Source organism: Sturnus vulgaris, chromosome 3, assembly GCF_052056855.1.
Source record: "Sturnus vulgaris isolate bStuVul1 chromosome 3, bStuVul1.hap1, whole genome shotgun sequence".
NCBI classification, from domain to species: Eukaryota; Metazoa; Chordata; class Aves; order Passeriformes; family Sturnidae; genus Sturnus; species Sturnus vulgaris.
In genome coordinates this window covers 54,232,865-54,246,843 of record NC_142245.1, presented here as the reverse complement: position 1 = coordinate 54,246,843, position 13,979 = coordinate 54,232,865, and the positions used below count along the sequence as shown (strand labels likewise).

At 40.0% G+C, this 13,979-nt stretch overlaps 1 protein-coding gene across 2 annotated transcripts in view; it reads left to right on the top strand.

The window, feature by feature from the left end:
* PLAGL1 (PLAG1 like zinc finger 1) overlaps nt 1-13,979 on the top strand; it is a 44,482-nt gene that overhangs the window by 7,264 nt on the left and 23,239 nt on the right. The window contains exon 2 of one of the 2 annotated variants that reach the window (XM_014888643.2): nt 9,346-9,388. In XM_014888643.2, the coding sequence (XP_014744129.1) occupies nt 9,370-9,388 (19 nt within the window). In that variant the 5' untranslated portion in view covers nt 9,346-9,369. Of the gene's footprint in view, nt 1-9,345; nt 9,389-12,399; nt 12,534-13,979 lie in introns of those variants that run through there. The other variant, XM_088161669.1, reaches the window with a different exon arrangement.

Genomic DNA, 13,979 nt, shown 5'->3' with positions numbered 1-13,979 from the left:
ACAAGGATATTGTTCCAAAGTTGAATCCACAGAGTTTACTGAACCACTTGACAGCAGAACACTGACTCTTGAATCATATGGATTCTGCCAATGTGAATATAGTCAGCTAGTCATTAGCAACCATTTATTAGAAATATGTTCGTTTGTTATTAAGATTGTAGTAAATGTTGGAGATTAGAATGTCATGGTGCAACAAATAAAATACACTTTGGTAGCTGTTGATAGAAAACATCCAAGCTTTTCATAGTGGGCACTTTTAGAAAACCCTAAGTTCTTCCACTTGCAGACCTGACATGCTGTATAAACATCTGACAGAATATGTTCATGTAGGTTTTTATAAATTACTAAACCAGCCTTCTGGTAATTTGGGGTGCAAATGCCAAACGTGAGTTATTTCAGGTTATTTTTCATTAACAAACAGAACCATACTGAATGGGTGTTTCAAAAGTCAGAGTTGAAGAGGTCATGCAACTGGGTGAAGAAATGAAGACAAGTGACTTCTCGGTGAATTTTAATAGAAGGTTAGAGATCACTTAGCTTGTTTTTTCTACATTATTGTAATTTTTCTATGTCAGGATCACTTTTAAATGAAGAAATGGTGTTCTTGGACTCTCCTGCTAGAGCACATGGAGAAGTTAATCAGGTTCCAAGGCTGTCTGAAAAACTGGCATACAGACAAGTGACTGCAATAAAAATGCCAAACTGTTGAATTACAAGGTGTATTTTATATCAGCCTGCACTTGGCATTCATTAATCTATGGTGCTCCGTATTCCAAGCTCTTTATTTGGTATTGACAGGGGAATTAATGGTGACTTTATTCTAAGTTGTTTTTGTCATTCTCTGGAGGTAGTGGCTCCTCCTTGACCAGTCTCTACATCACTGACCTTGTTATCCTGTTTTCGTAATTCCTTTCATGTTCTCTTTTCACTGAAAAAAAGAACCTTGTGTAGAGAAGAGACAGTCTTTTAATTTATTCAAGTTTCAGTTTTGCTGGACAAAACAGTAGAACAAAATTGCCCTGCAGGATGAAACTTTAAACAGGCATGAACACTGTGCATGTAATGCCACATTTTTTTTGCTTCTTGTTTAAGTAATGTGCAAGAAGTGGCACAGAATCCCAAACAGGTTTGTATACCATGCTGTTCCAGTCCAGACCTCGGAAAAGCAGGAGTCCAGTTATAAGTCTGTGTTACTGGTTGTGAGTATGAGAGAACAAGAGGTTCAATTAATCTTTAGTTGACAGTGGGGAGCAGCATTTTATCTCTCTTTTATCTGAGAAACAAGTTACCGGGCTGAATATGAATAGTCTGCATCTATATCTGCTTTTATTCAACAATAATCCGTGACCCACAATTTGCAGATTTTTGGAGTCATTAAATGGCCTGATAACCAAAGGAAAAATGAAGAAAACAGCCAAGTAATATTTATGAACATGTGTAACTTTCATTATTAAAGCATAAATGGGCCATTTGGGGGATTTAGATATTATTAGAGTTGTGCACCATAGCCATTCTAGGCACTGTTATGAAAATATAACCTCTAAAACAAACATATATTTTAAGAAAAGGCAATAAGAGATCACTCCTCAAGTTACAGTTTAGTTCCAATAGAATCAGCCCCTGACAATTAATGTGATGGCTAATTTTAGTAAATTAGTTCTAATAATTATCCCTTGCCTCTGTGCCGTATGAAGTGGCAGCTTGCATTTTCCATGCAGTATCCTGCTCCAGCCAGTTCACATGTGTGAACAGAGGGAAAGGATGTGGGTGGCATTGCTGCTGAGTTTGCCATTGACAGGTCCAACTGCTGTCCAAAGGAAACCTGAGCTTGCAGGTTGAAGCAAACAAATGGAGCGATGTGATAGTCAGCTGTTACCCAGTATAAGTCTTGTGGCGTTGATTAAAACAAATCAGCTCCTGCTGTCTCTGTGCCTCGAGTATTAAGTTCTTAGTGAAAACTTCACTTATGCTTCAGAGTTACAAGGATGTATTCGTGTTATCATTGCCTACTTCGGGCAGCTCGAGCAAATCTCTGAAGTATGAGACCTTTGGGAGTGGAGAGGAAAAAGTAAACATTTCTACTAGCCAAGAAGCTGTTAACAAACAGCAAGGCATGTTGTGGAAGAGCATTAATTATGCTTTGCTACATAATTTATGTGTAGTTGCTTTTATGAAGCAACTAAAGAGGCTAAGATGCTAAACCCCTTGGAATCACTGTGAAGAGCACTTTGCATCTAAAATAACTGAAAAATACCAATATTCTTGACCCAAAATCTTTTTTCAGGTAGAACTGCCTCACTTTTACAAGTTTCTGAATGAAGTAGTCATTTCACAGCATTGAGATTTATAAAAGCTAAAAATGTATGAGAGTGAGCAAAACTGAGAAGTGGAATTTGACCAAATAATTTTAATATAAGTGTTTTTATAATACAGCAGCAACGTTACACACTGCATCACCTTATTGCAATAGTGCTTAGGTTGCATATGTCGTAGATAAAGTGCAAGTTTGTGAGAATTTTGAGGGTGGGAGGTTTTAGATTACCGTAATCTAAGCAAGATGTGTGAGGTAAGGTGTTGGCTTCTAAATGACAAATCTGTTTTCATGATTTCCTGAAATTTACTGACATTGCCAAAGTACTGGCTAAATGTGTATCCCCCTCTCTGGTCACAGGAGTGAGTGTCTGTTGCACCGTGTGGGAACTTGTCTGTTTGTCTGTCTCCGCTGTGGGTTTTGCTCACCACATTTGGAAAGTTTTCAGCTGCTAGTGCGTGTTATTTGTATCAAACTTATGAAAGAAGAGAGTGTTAAAACCCAGGTTTTCGTCAAACCTTTTTTGAAGCCACTGACTTGTTGACTCTTTGGGGACAGCTGCTTGAGGATGATACAGGAAAGGAACAGGAAATCTCCCTGCTTACCAGTCTGTCCAGCAGAGGAGTTGCAGTGCCCTTCTTGAAATAAATGTTGGGATGCAGGCTTGAAGTGATGAAAAAGAGTTTAGCCAAAGTATTGAGGGAGAATAGGAAAAAGTGCTTTTTCATGTGACCTTGTACAAGTGGGTTTGGTGTTTATTTTATGCTGGGATTCAGTCCCGAGTTTCAGCCGGTAGACCAGAGTCCTCTCCAAAGGGCTCATTGAAATGGAAATGGTTTTGCCCTGCTGCTGTGGAATGCAAATTATTTTAGGAATGTTCCTGGGTCTTGAGGCTTTCTAAAGCTCACACTTAAAAGATTTTTTTTAGCTCATTTTATCCAATTCTCATAAGAAAATAAGGATCCAGAAAGATGATTCGTGCCTTGATCCTGACCCAGCAAAATATGAAGTGTAGGTTTGTCTTCATGTGTACAAATAGTTCTCTGCAAGTCAGTGGTGGGAAAACATGGGAAATGCAGAATTGCTTTGCTGGATCGCAGTCAAAATTCTGAGTGCTTTGCAAAGCCAAACAACAAGAGCAGCCCTCAGTAAGGCAGGCTGGCATGCGATGCCGTTTGGTATCTCTTCCTAGGAGTTTGTCTCCCTTTTGTTACTCTCTTTTAAAAAATTCTATATAATAGCTTTCCTTGTTATCAGGGCACTAGAGGTGGGCAAAGACTTGTGTTTGATGCCTTGTCTGCCAGAGGTCTTTTGCTGACTGAAATAGGCCAGTGTCAAGTGATACAGGCTGGGAAAATATGGTAAGAGACAGTGCCATATTTCAGAACAGGAAGAATTTGCTTTGAAACATGGAGTGGGATTTGTTGGTCTTTGTGTTTCTGAGATGTAATTACTTTTAATAAAAAAGGGGGGTTTTTTTGCTTTAAACTGAAAACAGATTTGGATAGATTAGGTGCCTGTGTGTGGACCATATTTGTTGATGCTACATGTTGAGGTGATCATAACCAGGTTGGAGTATTGGTTGGTTGGTAGAGGGAATGGTAAGGCAGTACTTCTTAATGTATCCATATTTAATGCTCAGTATAGCTTTGCTGAAATATTAGCCAAGAGATAAAAAAATTTTCAATAGGATGACTCTTGAAGTCACTGGGAACTGACAGAGCTCTTGGTTGCTTGCATACTACTATATTTAATCTATGGAGATGTGTATATAAAGTTTCCTCCAGCAGCAGGACCAGTTTATGTATTTGTATAGTGTCTGTGTGTCTGTAAACATAATTTTAAACATTGTCATGAAAGTATACAAAATATCCTTAGTAAATACATTGGAGAAAACATCCTTGAGAACATTACTTTTGTCAACTCACTGACTTCCTTATTATTTTTTACAGTTCTTTTGCCTCTGCATAGTCCTTTGTAAAAGAGAAAGACATTACATTTCTAATTTTGGGTTTTCCTTATTTTTTACATTCACAAATAAGACTTACTTAGAGAGCTTCTGCAATATTCGTGAGCCAAATTTCTGGATTATGGACACAAACTTTCATGTGTTGTACTGCACAACCTTTTTTGCTTAATCAAGGGAAAGATGCAGAATTCTGTACATAAAGAAAAAAATGATGGTAAAACAGTTTTTCTCTTTTGTAATTAGAAAATAATACCATGACTTGAAAAAAAACCCAAGTAATTGTAAAAGTACAAACTATATTATTTTTATATTATAAATAAAGTGATTTATAGTTTCATCTATTTTGCCAGCGAGGGACTCTACATGTGGTAGATTAAAAAGTGCAGAGTATCACTGTTGATCAGTAACATCAAACAAATCATATGTTTAATGAGTTGTATTTAGCATGCACTAAATCCTCATATGGAGGTGGGACTAACATGTGGGACTAACACAAACTTCAGAAAATCTGTGTAGATTTCATTAGATGAAGATTTTGGCTGGGCATATTAATTTTTCCCTGTTAGTACTCTGTTAATCTTAAGTAATTTCTACATCATTATGATTTTCTTTCCTGTTCATGAATTTGGGAGAAGATAAACTATGTCAGCAGTTAGCCCAGCACAAGCACTAGCAGTAGCCAAAAGAGCACAAGTAGGGACACTAGTGGAATGCTAATGCTGTGTGATAGATGAAGGTGTTTTCTTCTGAGGGACTGCAACTTGAGTCATCAGGTGTGCTGAAAGTTAAACCCCAGCAACTGATTTCTGTGGTGGTGAAAAGAGAGTCCTTCCTGATTTAATCTCAGTGTAAGTAGGTTAAATGTGGTTTTCCTGTCACATCTTTGCTTGTGTATTTTAGACATCTTCAACTCCATTACTTACCATAGATGTCTTGAAAAAATACATTTACTTGTGTTTTACCTTTACTTAGTTAAAATACTATAAAAGGTACTTAGGTAACAATATCACTTACATGAAGCTGTTGTGAATCTATAAATGAGTTGTGCTGGGCATTCTTCTGAGTATCCAAGGAATAGCAGTGTCCCTTTTCAACTGCATGAGTAAGGTGGACAGATGACTTCACATTGTGAGATTAGTCTTTTGATGACTGGTTAACTAATGTGCCTCTTTGGTGGGCAGCATGAAACTGAGGTGCATTTGGGGGCTGTGTAACGTCAGATCACTACAGAGTATGCCTGCATTTACAGTTGTCACTGTTTTTGGACATAGTTTTTATGTGGAAAGCAATGTAAGGAATTCTGTAATAACCTCTGAGGACTTGGTGGGTGGCAGAAGCTGACTGGTTCAGCCATATTTCAACTCACAGTGGGTTCATAATTCAGAAGCTGCGATCCAGGTCTTTGTCTCTGCATGGCATAGGTCTCTTTTGCAGGCATTGTGTTCTCTTGTTATCTACAGATGTCATCGTGTTGCGAGCACAAGGGTGTCACCCACGGTGTGAAAGCTTTTCCTGTCGTTGCCACTTATGTCTCTTCCCACATCTGGGCCTGCTTTTCCCTTGGCTTTCTGTGGCATGATGCCAGGGAAGATAGATGTCTATCTTCTGAAAGAGAGGTCAGTGGAAGAGCTCTGTCACATGAACCCACATGAGAATCCTTGGGTAATGCAGGGCAGCTGTCTTGAACAACAAGTTGTAGTCTTGCATTGCAGACATTGCAAAGGTCCCTCACAGAGCAGTTTCTTGGCTTCCCTTGCCATGGAGTCTGTTGTCTCTCGTAAAGATGAACTTCAAGGCAAGGGAGACAAGTGCTTTTTGGTTAAACCTTGTCATTCTCCCAGAACTCTGCAGTGACCTGCAGCAGCTGTAGAAGGTGAAGTCTTTGCTGCCCTTCTTGCTGCCTCCCAGTATGAACCATGGGTAAGCAAGGAAGTTGTCAAGGCCATTGCTGGCAGCCTTCATGGATGTCTTGTGCATCAGGAACAGCCCTATAGGTCCTGCGCAGTCTGGTTTTCCTTGCTGTGCATTTCCTTGAGGAAGTCACCTTTCCTCTGGTGTAGCAGTGACCTTGATCCTCATTGTAGGTCCTCCTCATCAACCATACCTGGAAACTGCTGCCTATTTTCATTACAGATAAGGTAACAGGCATTGCCTTTCCCATTGTGGACTCTGGACATCTCAGGGCAGTCCCACCACCATCATATGTGTCTGTTTTGGGTCGTACATACTCACAGTGTGCCCACTACAATCACTTGTAAAACATAATATGCATAGTCTGTGAATTTTTGGCAATGGTGAAGCAACTGAAAATAACCCAAACCCTAAAATCCTGGCTCCTACACAAAATACACTATGACATGTCCTTCTAGGCAGTGCAGAACTCATCTCCGCTTCCTCTAACGGGTGCAAACCACTTTCCACCACCACAAAGCATTGAACTTTTCATCATTCAAAGTGCCTGTAATCACTGCTTTGCTATCTCTTGACTGTTAACCATCTATTATACTTAACCCATCAAGTCTTCCTCAACCTAAATGAATAAGCTATTTTCCTGATACCTGAAAGGCTGTAAAACCTGTAAGGCTTTGCCTTACATTTTCAAGGCTGCAATGCTCATGTATAGGAAACATCCCCTGCTCAGCTTCTCCTCCTCTTCTGCCCATTCTTCGATGAGAAAGGAGGATACTTAAGAGCAACTGCAAACAACTTCTTTTGACTGTGTGGCCAGCACAGCAAATTTGGCCAATGTACCTACTGCACTTCATCTAAAAGTCAATGTGGTACATGGCCAGCCACCTGAGTTTAGACGGACAAGTGACTGATGCGGCCAGAAACTGCCAGGCACTGTGCCTGTTTGGCACAGTATACGTGGCTGCCACAGCTCTGCATGTGTTGGAGCCCCCTTGGTCAGGGGAAAGTACACTGCACAAGGGATGGCCTTCGACCCTTGAAGAAGGAGAGGGATTTATGGTATGATTTTGTGTAGCTAGGATGACAGGCAGTTCTGGATCCATGTTGAGGATAACTGCAGGTAAGAGCTGGCATGGCTTATGAAGGAGCTTGTAGTTCTACTTAGACTCTCCTGCCCCTGCAAATACACTTTGTTGTATTTATCCTCACCCTGTCTGAACCAGCTACTGGAAGAGGAGCAGTTCCTTGTGGTAGTGCGCCTGCTGTTCTTCTGTTGTGTGAATGGGTTGTCTGGCAGTGACTGGGATGCCCTCACAGAGGTGCTCCCTCTTGATCTGTAGTTTCTGTGCCCTTCCAAGGGCTGGACTTGAGTACTTGGGGTTGCTGTTGCTAACACTATGTTAGCAATGTTTCGTCATAGAATTGTACAGGGGGAAAAATTTCTCAGATGTCAGTGGCCTGTGGAGAAAAACACTTCGGTGATTTAACTCCAAAGTGACATCATAGAACAACTCAATTAAACCTTAACTGGGGTGTTCATGGACTGCACTGTCACTGTAACAAGGCTAGATGGAGGATGTGTAGGGGCCAGGGAGGGCATGGACTGAGGCTGCACTTTCTCATGACAGGACAGTGCTGCAGACTAGATGTGTGGCAATGAAGGTATACTAAGGACTCAAACCATATGGGAGGGAAGAGCTTGTGTTGCGGTTTACCAGGTAATTGCCCTGCAGATTGAATGCCAGCACAATTAAATCATTTTATTGTGAATCTAGTTATTCAGTGGGGGAAATGAAATCTCTGTTAGTTGATGGCACTGCTTTGACAGTGATAACATGCAGCCTGCTGTTTCTGGGGATGACAAAGGCTAGTGCGTGTACAGTCACATATGGATGCCATTAAAGTCTACTGTTCCCTCTGCAAGGGTTATATTTTTAGAAATGAACACCATAGACAAGAGTCTTGCTCTCAGCCAGAATGGCGTCAAATGCCAGAGTCGATTTTTTTCAGAAATAAAGTGTTTTCTGGATGATGGAAATCAGACTAGGACACTTGCTGCTTAGGAAGCCTGCTGTCAGCATGCCTGTTTTTATCTGGAAAGAGAACTCGCTGATGTCCCTCTAGCATGTGGGTCCCTTTGCTGCTGCTTTCTCACAGCACAACTCAGTTCTTGCAACCAGCTCCAATTAATTTGGAAGTATCTTACTAACTATCACTGTATTTTTAAAAATGAAGATTTTGTTTTTTACCCGTTTCAGTCAGCAACAATATGCTGTTGTCTTCATCAGAGTCAAGTTTTCATAGAATTGTAGACTAGTTTAGGTTGGAAAAGACCCTTCAGATCATTGGTCCAACCATTTACCCAGCACTGCCATGTCTAAGCACCATATCTACATGTTTAAAAATATCCACAAAATATTCCTTTAAATACTGCCTGTTTATACGGGGCACAAAATGGCATACACTGATGTAATTCATACTGTTATTTGTGTGTCCTCTTACTAATACATGCATTATTATTTCTGTAGCTCCAAGTAGCCTTATTCAGTCATTGGGGATACCCATGTGTTGGGGATTGCTCAGACAGCTGCAGAAAACTGACTGTACTCCTATGTGCCTATAGTAAAATTTCAGTCAAAAACCAGCAGATGAATGGAAAGGGGACAAGATGAATGAGTTCAGCAGAAAACCAAAAGTCTCCAGAAATCCTTCAAGAGAGCAAATAAAATGTCTTGCCCTATATTTGGTTAATATTCTTTTTGACTCTGCAAGGGTCAGGAGTGTTAGAAATATCAGGCTTAAAAACAGAATAGCATGCAATGGAGTAAAATACACAATGCTTGAAAATTCTTTTATAATCGATGCCTGGAAAATACATAATAATAAAAGTTAATGAAGATATGGAATACAGTGAACTGCTCTTAATTAAAATGTATTACATTAATATTGTCAATTTACATTGTTTGTGAAATGAATTGGAATCAGTTTTTCTTTTCCTCTACAAACTGAAGTTCTTCCTTTTTAGATTTCTGTCGATATTTTTTCATTTCCTAAAGAACTAAAAGATTATGCATATGCTTATTAGCATGAGATACAAATATAAGTAGTCCTAGTTCAGAAAACTGATAATTCTTTTTTCATTTATTTTGTGTAGGTTTCCTTTGCCTGATCTGTAAACATGTCCACAGACCTGCTCTGTAAGTACATTTCCATCATCACGAAAATCACCACAGTGATTTTTTGTACCATATGTTTTTATCGGATTTCCAGATGTACTCATGATTGATGTCTTTTATCTGAAGTATAAAGTCTGCTTTTACATTTGCGTTTCTTCCGAGACATCTGTGGAACAATATTACCATTATAATCAACGTGATTATTCTTGGAGTAAAGCATGACTTAATGTGAGTAAAATTGTAAAAATCTGGCCCAAGTATAAGAACAGACTGGTTCATTGAGATTTAAAATTACAGTTCTGTCTAAAATGTTTTATCTATCTTTGGCACAAATACCATCCCAGATTACTACAGAGTGATGTGCTCAGGATTTTTTAATCATTTTGTGAATTTAACTCCTGTGCTTCCATGGCATCATTATCCCAGTCACATCCAAATCTCCTGCTTATCACTATTATTTGTCCTTCTTAACAGACAAGTGGTATATCTTATACTTTGCTGTTGTAACTACCACAGAAAGTTGCTGCTCACGTTTCCCCAATACTTGCACTCTCTCACTCCAGCTTAAGTTAGCTAAAGCATTAAACACATTTTTCCTGCTTATTGATCTGATCTACATGCTTTCTTTTGGAATCCCTCCAGTGCCTCAGCTGCCTTTTTTTTACCATTACCTCCAAGGGCTGTCCAGCTGCACACTGTGCAATATAAGAGAGGGAAATTTCAGACACACATTTATTTTATCATTCTTCAGTACTTCCTTAGAGGAACAAGGAAAACAAGGGGTATTTTTCATTGATAACTGCAATCAGTTAATAAATATAAAACCATCAGTGGCTTAATAGAAGATAGCAATTATATGTGGAGATCAAGTTATTTGTTAAAATGCATTTTTAAAATTTTTCTGCAAAATGTCAATTTCAGGGCATGCTTAAAGGCCACTTAGAGAACTCTAAAATAAGGAATGTAATGTGCCTGACTGTATTGTATACAACAGGATCAGGAGTGAAATATTAAAGTAGAGGGTGGGGTGGCTGCAGGGGTGTCATGGCCAAGACTCCTCAACTGTACTCAGATGCTCGTCTGTTTTAGCAATTTTATGCCCTGGCAGTTTAATTTTTCTTTTTATTCAGCTCAGCAACAGTGCCTTTCTCATGTTCCCCCAAATTATTCGGGTGTTAGAGAAGTTGTCACCTGAGTAGAGGTTGAAGGAGTTGGGTGTGTCCTGCTCGGAGAAGGATCAAGGGGATCTAGTCATGGTCTTTCAGTATAAAAATGGTGGTTGTGGAAAAGGAGTTGGAAGCAGCCATTCCCCAGGCATGCACTGTGACAAGACAAGAGACAATGGCCACAAATTGCTTCAGGGGAAATGGTTGTGGATGCAAGGGGCATTTTCAATGAGGGATCGAACAAACATTGGAATAGGCTGCCCAGGGAAGTGGTGGAGTTGCCCTCACTGGAAGTATTTGAGATCACTTGACGAGGCCCTGGGTAACACTGTTAAAGGGCCTGCATTCAGCAAGAATCTGGGCTAGTTGATCATTACAGGTCTCCTGCAACTTGAATAATTCTGCAGTTCTGTATTTCCTTGTGTTCTCAGCTGTCTTCTATGTAGCAAGCAGTCATCCCTACAATCTGTCCCTGGTCTTCTCAGGATTGTACTGCTTGTGCTGTGCTAGGCCCTGTGATACTTGCTCATGTTAGTGGGATAACATTTGTCTTCTCACTTGGAGATGTGTCAGTGGCCTGGAGGCAGTACCAGCGCTGAGGGAACTTTCCAGGTTCCAGCTGGTGGGTGTTTGTGACAGCTGGGTAGTGCCTTGGTAAAATGTCAGTGCACAAGAAAAATGCTAAAGAATGACATGGCGAATCTGTACAGGTGTGAATTGACTTCAGATCTTTATGTTTGTATGTATATAAATAAATATTTCAGGGCCAGCCTGTGAACTCAGTACTAGTGTATATTAACAAGCAACAAACATTAGGGTGTGTGTGAGGGATAATATCTACCAGGCCATGTTCCAGGTAAGGAATTTGGATATAACCAAACTGTTTGTGGGGAAAAAGAGAAGGCGATGACGAGCATTTAGGCACATGGAGCTGGTGCCAGGTAGTCTCAGCACCAGGTCTCTGGCTCTTACTATTTAGCAGTAGATGTGTAGCCTAACCACCAGTCCTTAAGCTTGACGATGACATTGTCTCTTGCTAATAATGCTTGGTTCAAGGTCAAATTTTAGCATTAAAAATATTTTTCCAGGTTACAGTAATGAAGACAAGATGTATAATTTAAAAAAGTAAAAATTCTAACCAAACTGGAACAAACCCCCTTAAATTCCTTAGAAAAAACCCCACTGCAGTGTAGGGCAAATTGCACGAAGAAAGTATCATGGTTGCACAATACAAGGGCTGCTGCAGCTAGACCTCAAACTCCAGCAGCTAAATCTTCAAGCTGGTGGAAATAAATCAGAAAAGCTAACATTCCGGAGAGGTTTCAGCACAATGAATTTGAGATAGCAAGTGTTTTTCTGATTTAGCTGGAGAAGCTAAGAAAAAGATAAAAAAAGACGTTTATGAAAAGTCTGTCAGCTACTGAGGCTCGGCTGGTTGGGGAAGCAGCAGACTTCCCTTGGAGCTTGTTTTTCTTTTTATCCTTGGATGAACTAGTGTGCAGTATATTATGCTGCCTGAATGTAGGGGTTTGTCACGGTTAGCGCCGGGGGCTGTCCCGGGAATGTAGGGAGGCGATGGTTGTGAATGGAGCGTGCAGTGGTCGGTGGGTAGAGAGCCCCGCTCCTCGGGAAACCTGTTGGTGCTCCTCTCAGCCCAGCCGGCCAAAGCCAGGCAGGAAAGGAGGTGGGTCTTTGATCTCTTTGTTGTAGCTGCTCCCTGGGAATTTGCTGAAATCAATGCCCTGTTTTCCTGAAGAAATGAATGGCTATGCCTAACTAGCTTTGTGAAGCGCTGGGGAATTCACTGCTTCTGTTTATTGACAGCTGAAAAGGAGCGCATGGTCCTGAATGGGTCCTCCTGGGGAAACAAAACAGAGCGGAGTTAGACTTAGTTGAATACAGGGACATTTGGAAAAGTTTGCTGAAGGAGGATGGCATGGTTCCTTACACTCTGTTCTAGCATAGCCTGACTTTTTACTAAAATTGCCATTTTAAATAAGGTAAGGTTTGTTTTGATTTCCCATATGTAGTGCGATTATGAAATGTTTGCAGTTCTGCTCTTGAGTGCAAAACCAATGTTTGAGTTGTATTCTGTCATGGGAAACACCTAAGTACCCCTTGTGCTGTTTCTAGCCTCTGTGTGAGTTCGTTTGATCTTTATCTAATGGTGATTAATTAATATGAAAAGTAATAGAAAATCAGTATTTGGGTCTTCCAGTCGGGTCCTGAACATCAGTTATTTATGTAAGCTGTGATATGCTATTTTTTTATGCCTTTGAAAATCAGCTGAGTTGCATCAGACAATTTCTTAACTTGTATCGTCTGCTGTGTCAATACATACACACAAGGCAGTGACTAGCAAGAGAGCCTGTTCGGCAGAAAATCTGGGAATCTGAAAATCTTTTGAAACGCGAGGATATATTTCCAAACCTCTGGTTCCATGCATGGAGTCAAGGCAAAAGGTAGACTCACCACTCTGCTTGCTGCTGGCTTTAGGTGTACATGTTTATTTTGTAAAGACAGAAAAGAATAGCAAAAGAAGGGCGATAATGAAGAAGCAGTATTTTCATCATGCAAATCCAGAACAGTTTATTAGACCAAGGGAATTTGGTGTGTAATTCATATGTAAATTTTCTACCGAAAACAGGAGAACAAATTGCCAAAGTTTCTATATTAGTTTCTTAGTATATTAGTGGTGACTGAAAGAAAATATTTCTGGGCTCATGCAGCTACAACTTCCAGGTGTGGCCCACTTATTTAGGATAGCAGGAAAAATGTTAAGTAAAGTAATTTCTGCCGTTCTTATTTAAAGTGTGAGGGCAAGCTCAGAACAGAGTAATTGCCGCCATGCAGCCTTGTTTTCACATGGCAGTAGGAATTGCTGTGTTTTTGTTGCAAACCCGATTAAAAGTGTCTGTGCATGGGTGCAGTTGTTTGAAAACTCTCAAGTAGTCCCCTCATTTTGGGAGAAGTCCTTGCGAAGTTTCATGTTTTGTTGGAATAGTTTGTGTTCCTCAGTCTGGCATTTTTTCTATGAGTGATTTTGAGCTAGTAATCTTACTAGTTTTGTCTCTTTTTGTGCTTTTCCCAGCAGAAAAAACTTATCTGTTTTTCTTGGAAGAATTTGGGCTCCATATTCAAACACGCTTTCTTTAGATTACTTTGTGATGCCTAAAAAAAAAATACGTGCCTAACTGTAGAGCATCAACATGTCTGCTTGTGGCTTGTGCTGTTAAGTTTCCAAGATTTTCACAGACAAAAAGCAAAAAAAGCAAATGCGTTTATGATTGTGACTAACATGTGAAAACACTGAACTCAAGCAGGCAGATACAAAGTTTGTGGGCTCTGTTGTCATTACTGTTATCCAAATGTGTCAAGACTGTTTTTTGACCTCACTTAAGTGTATTTATGCATGATAGGCATTGGAAGCCATTAAAATGCAAAGC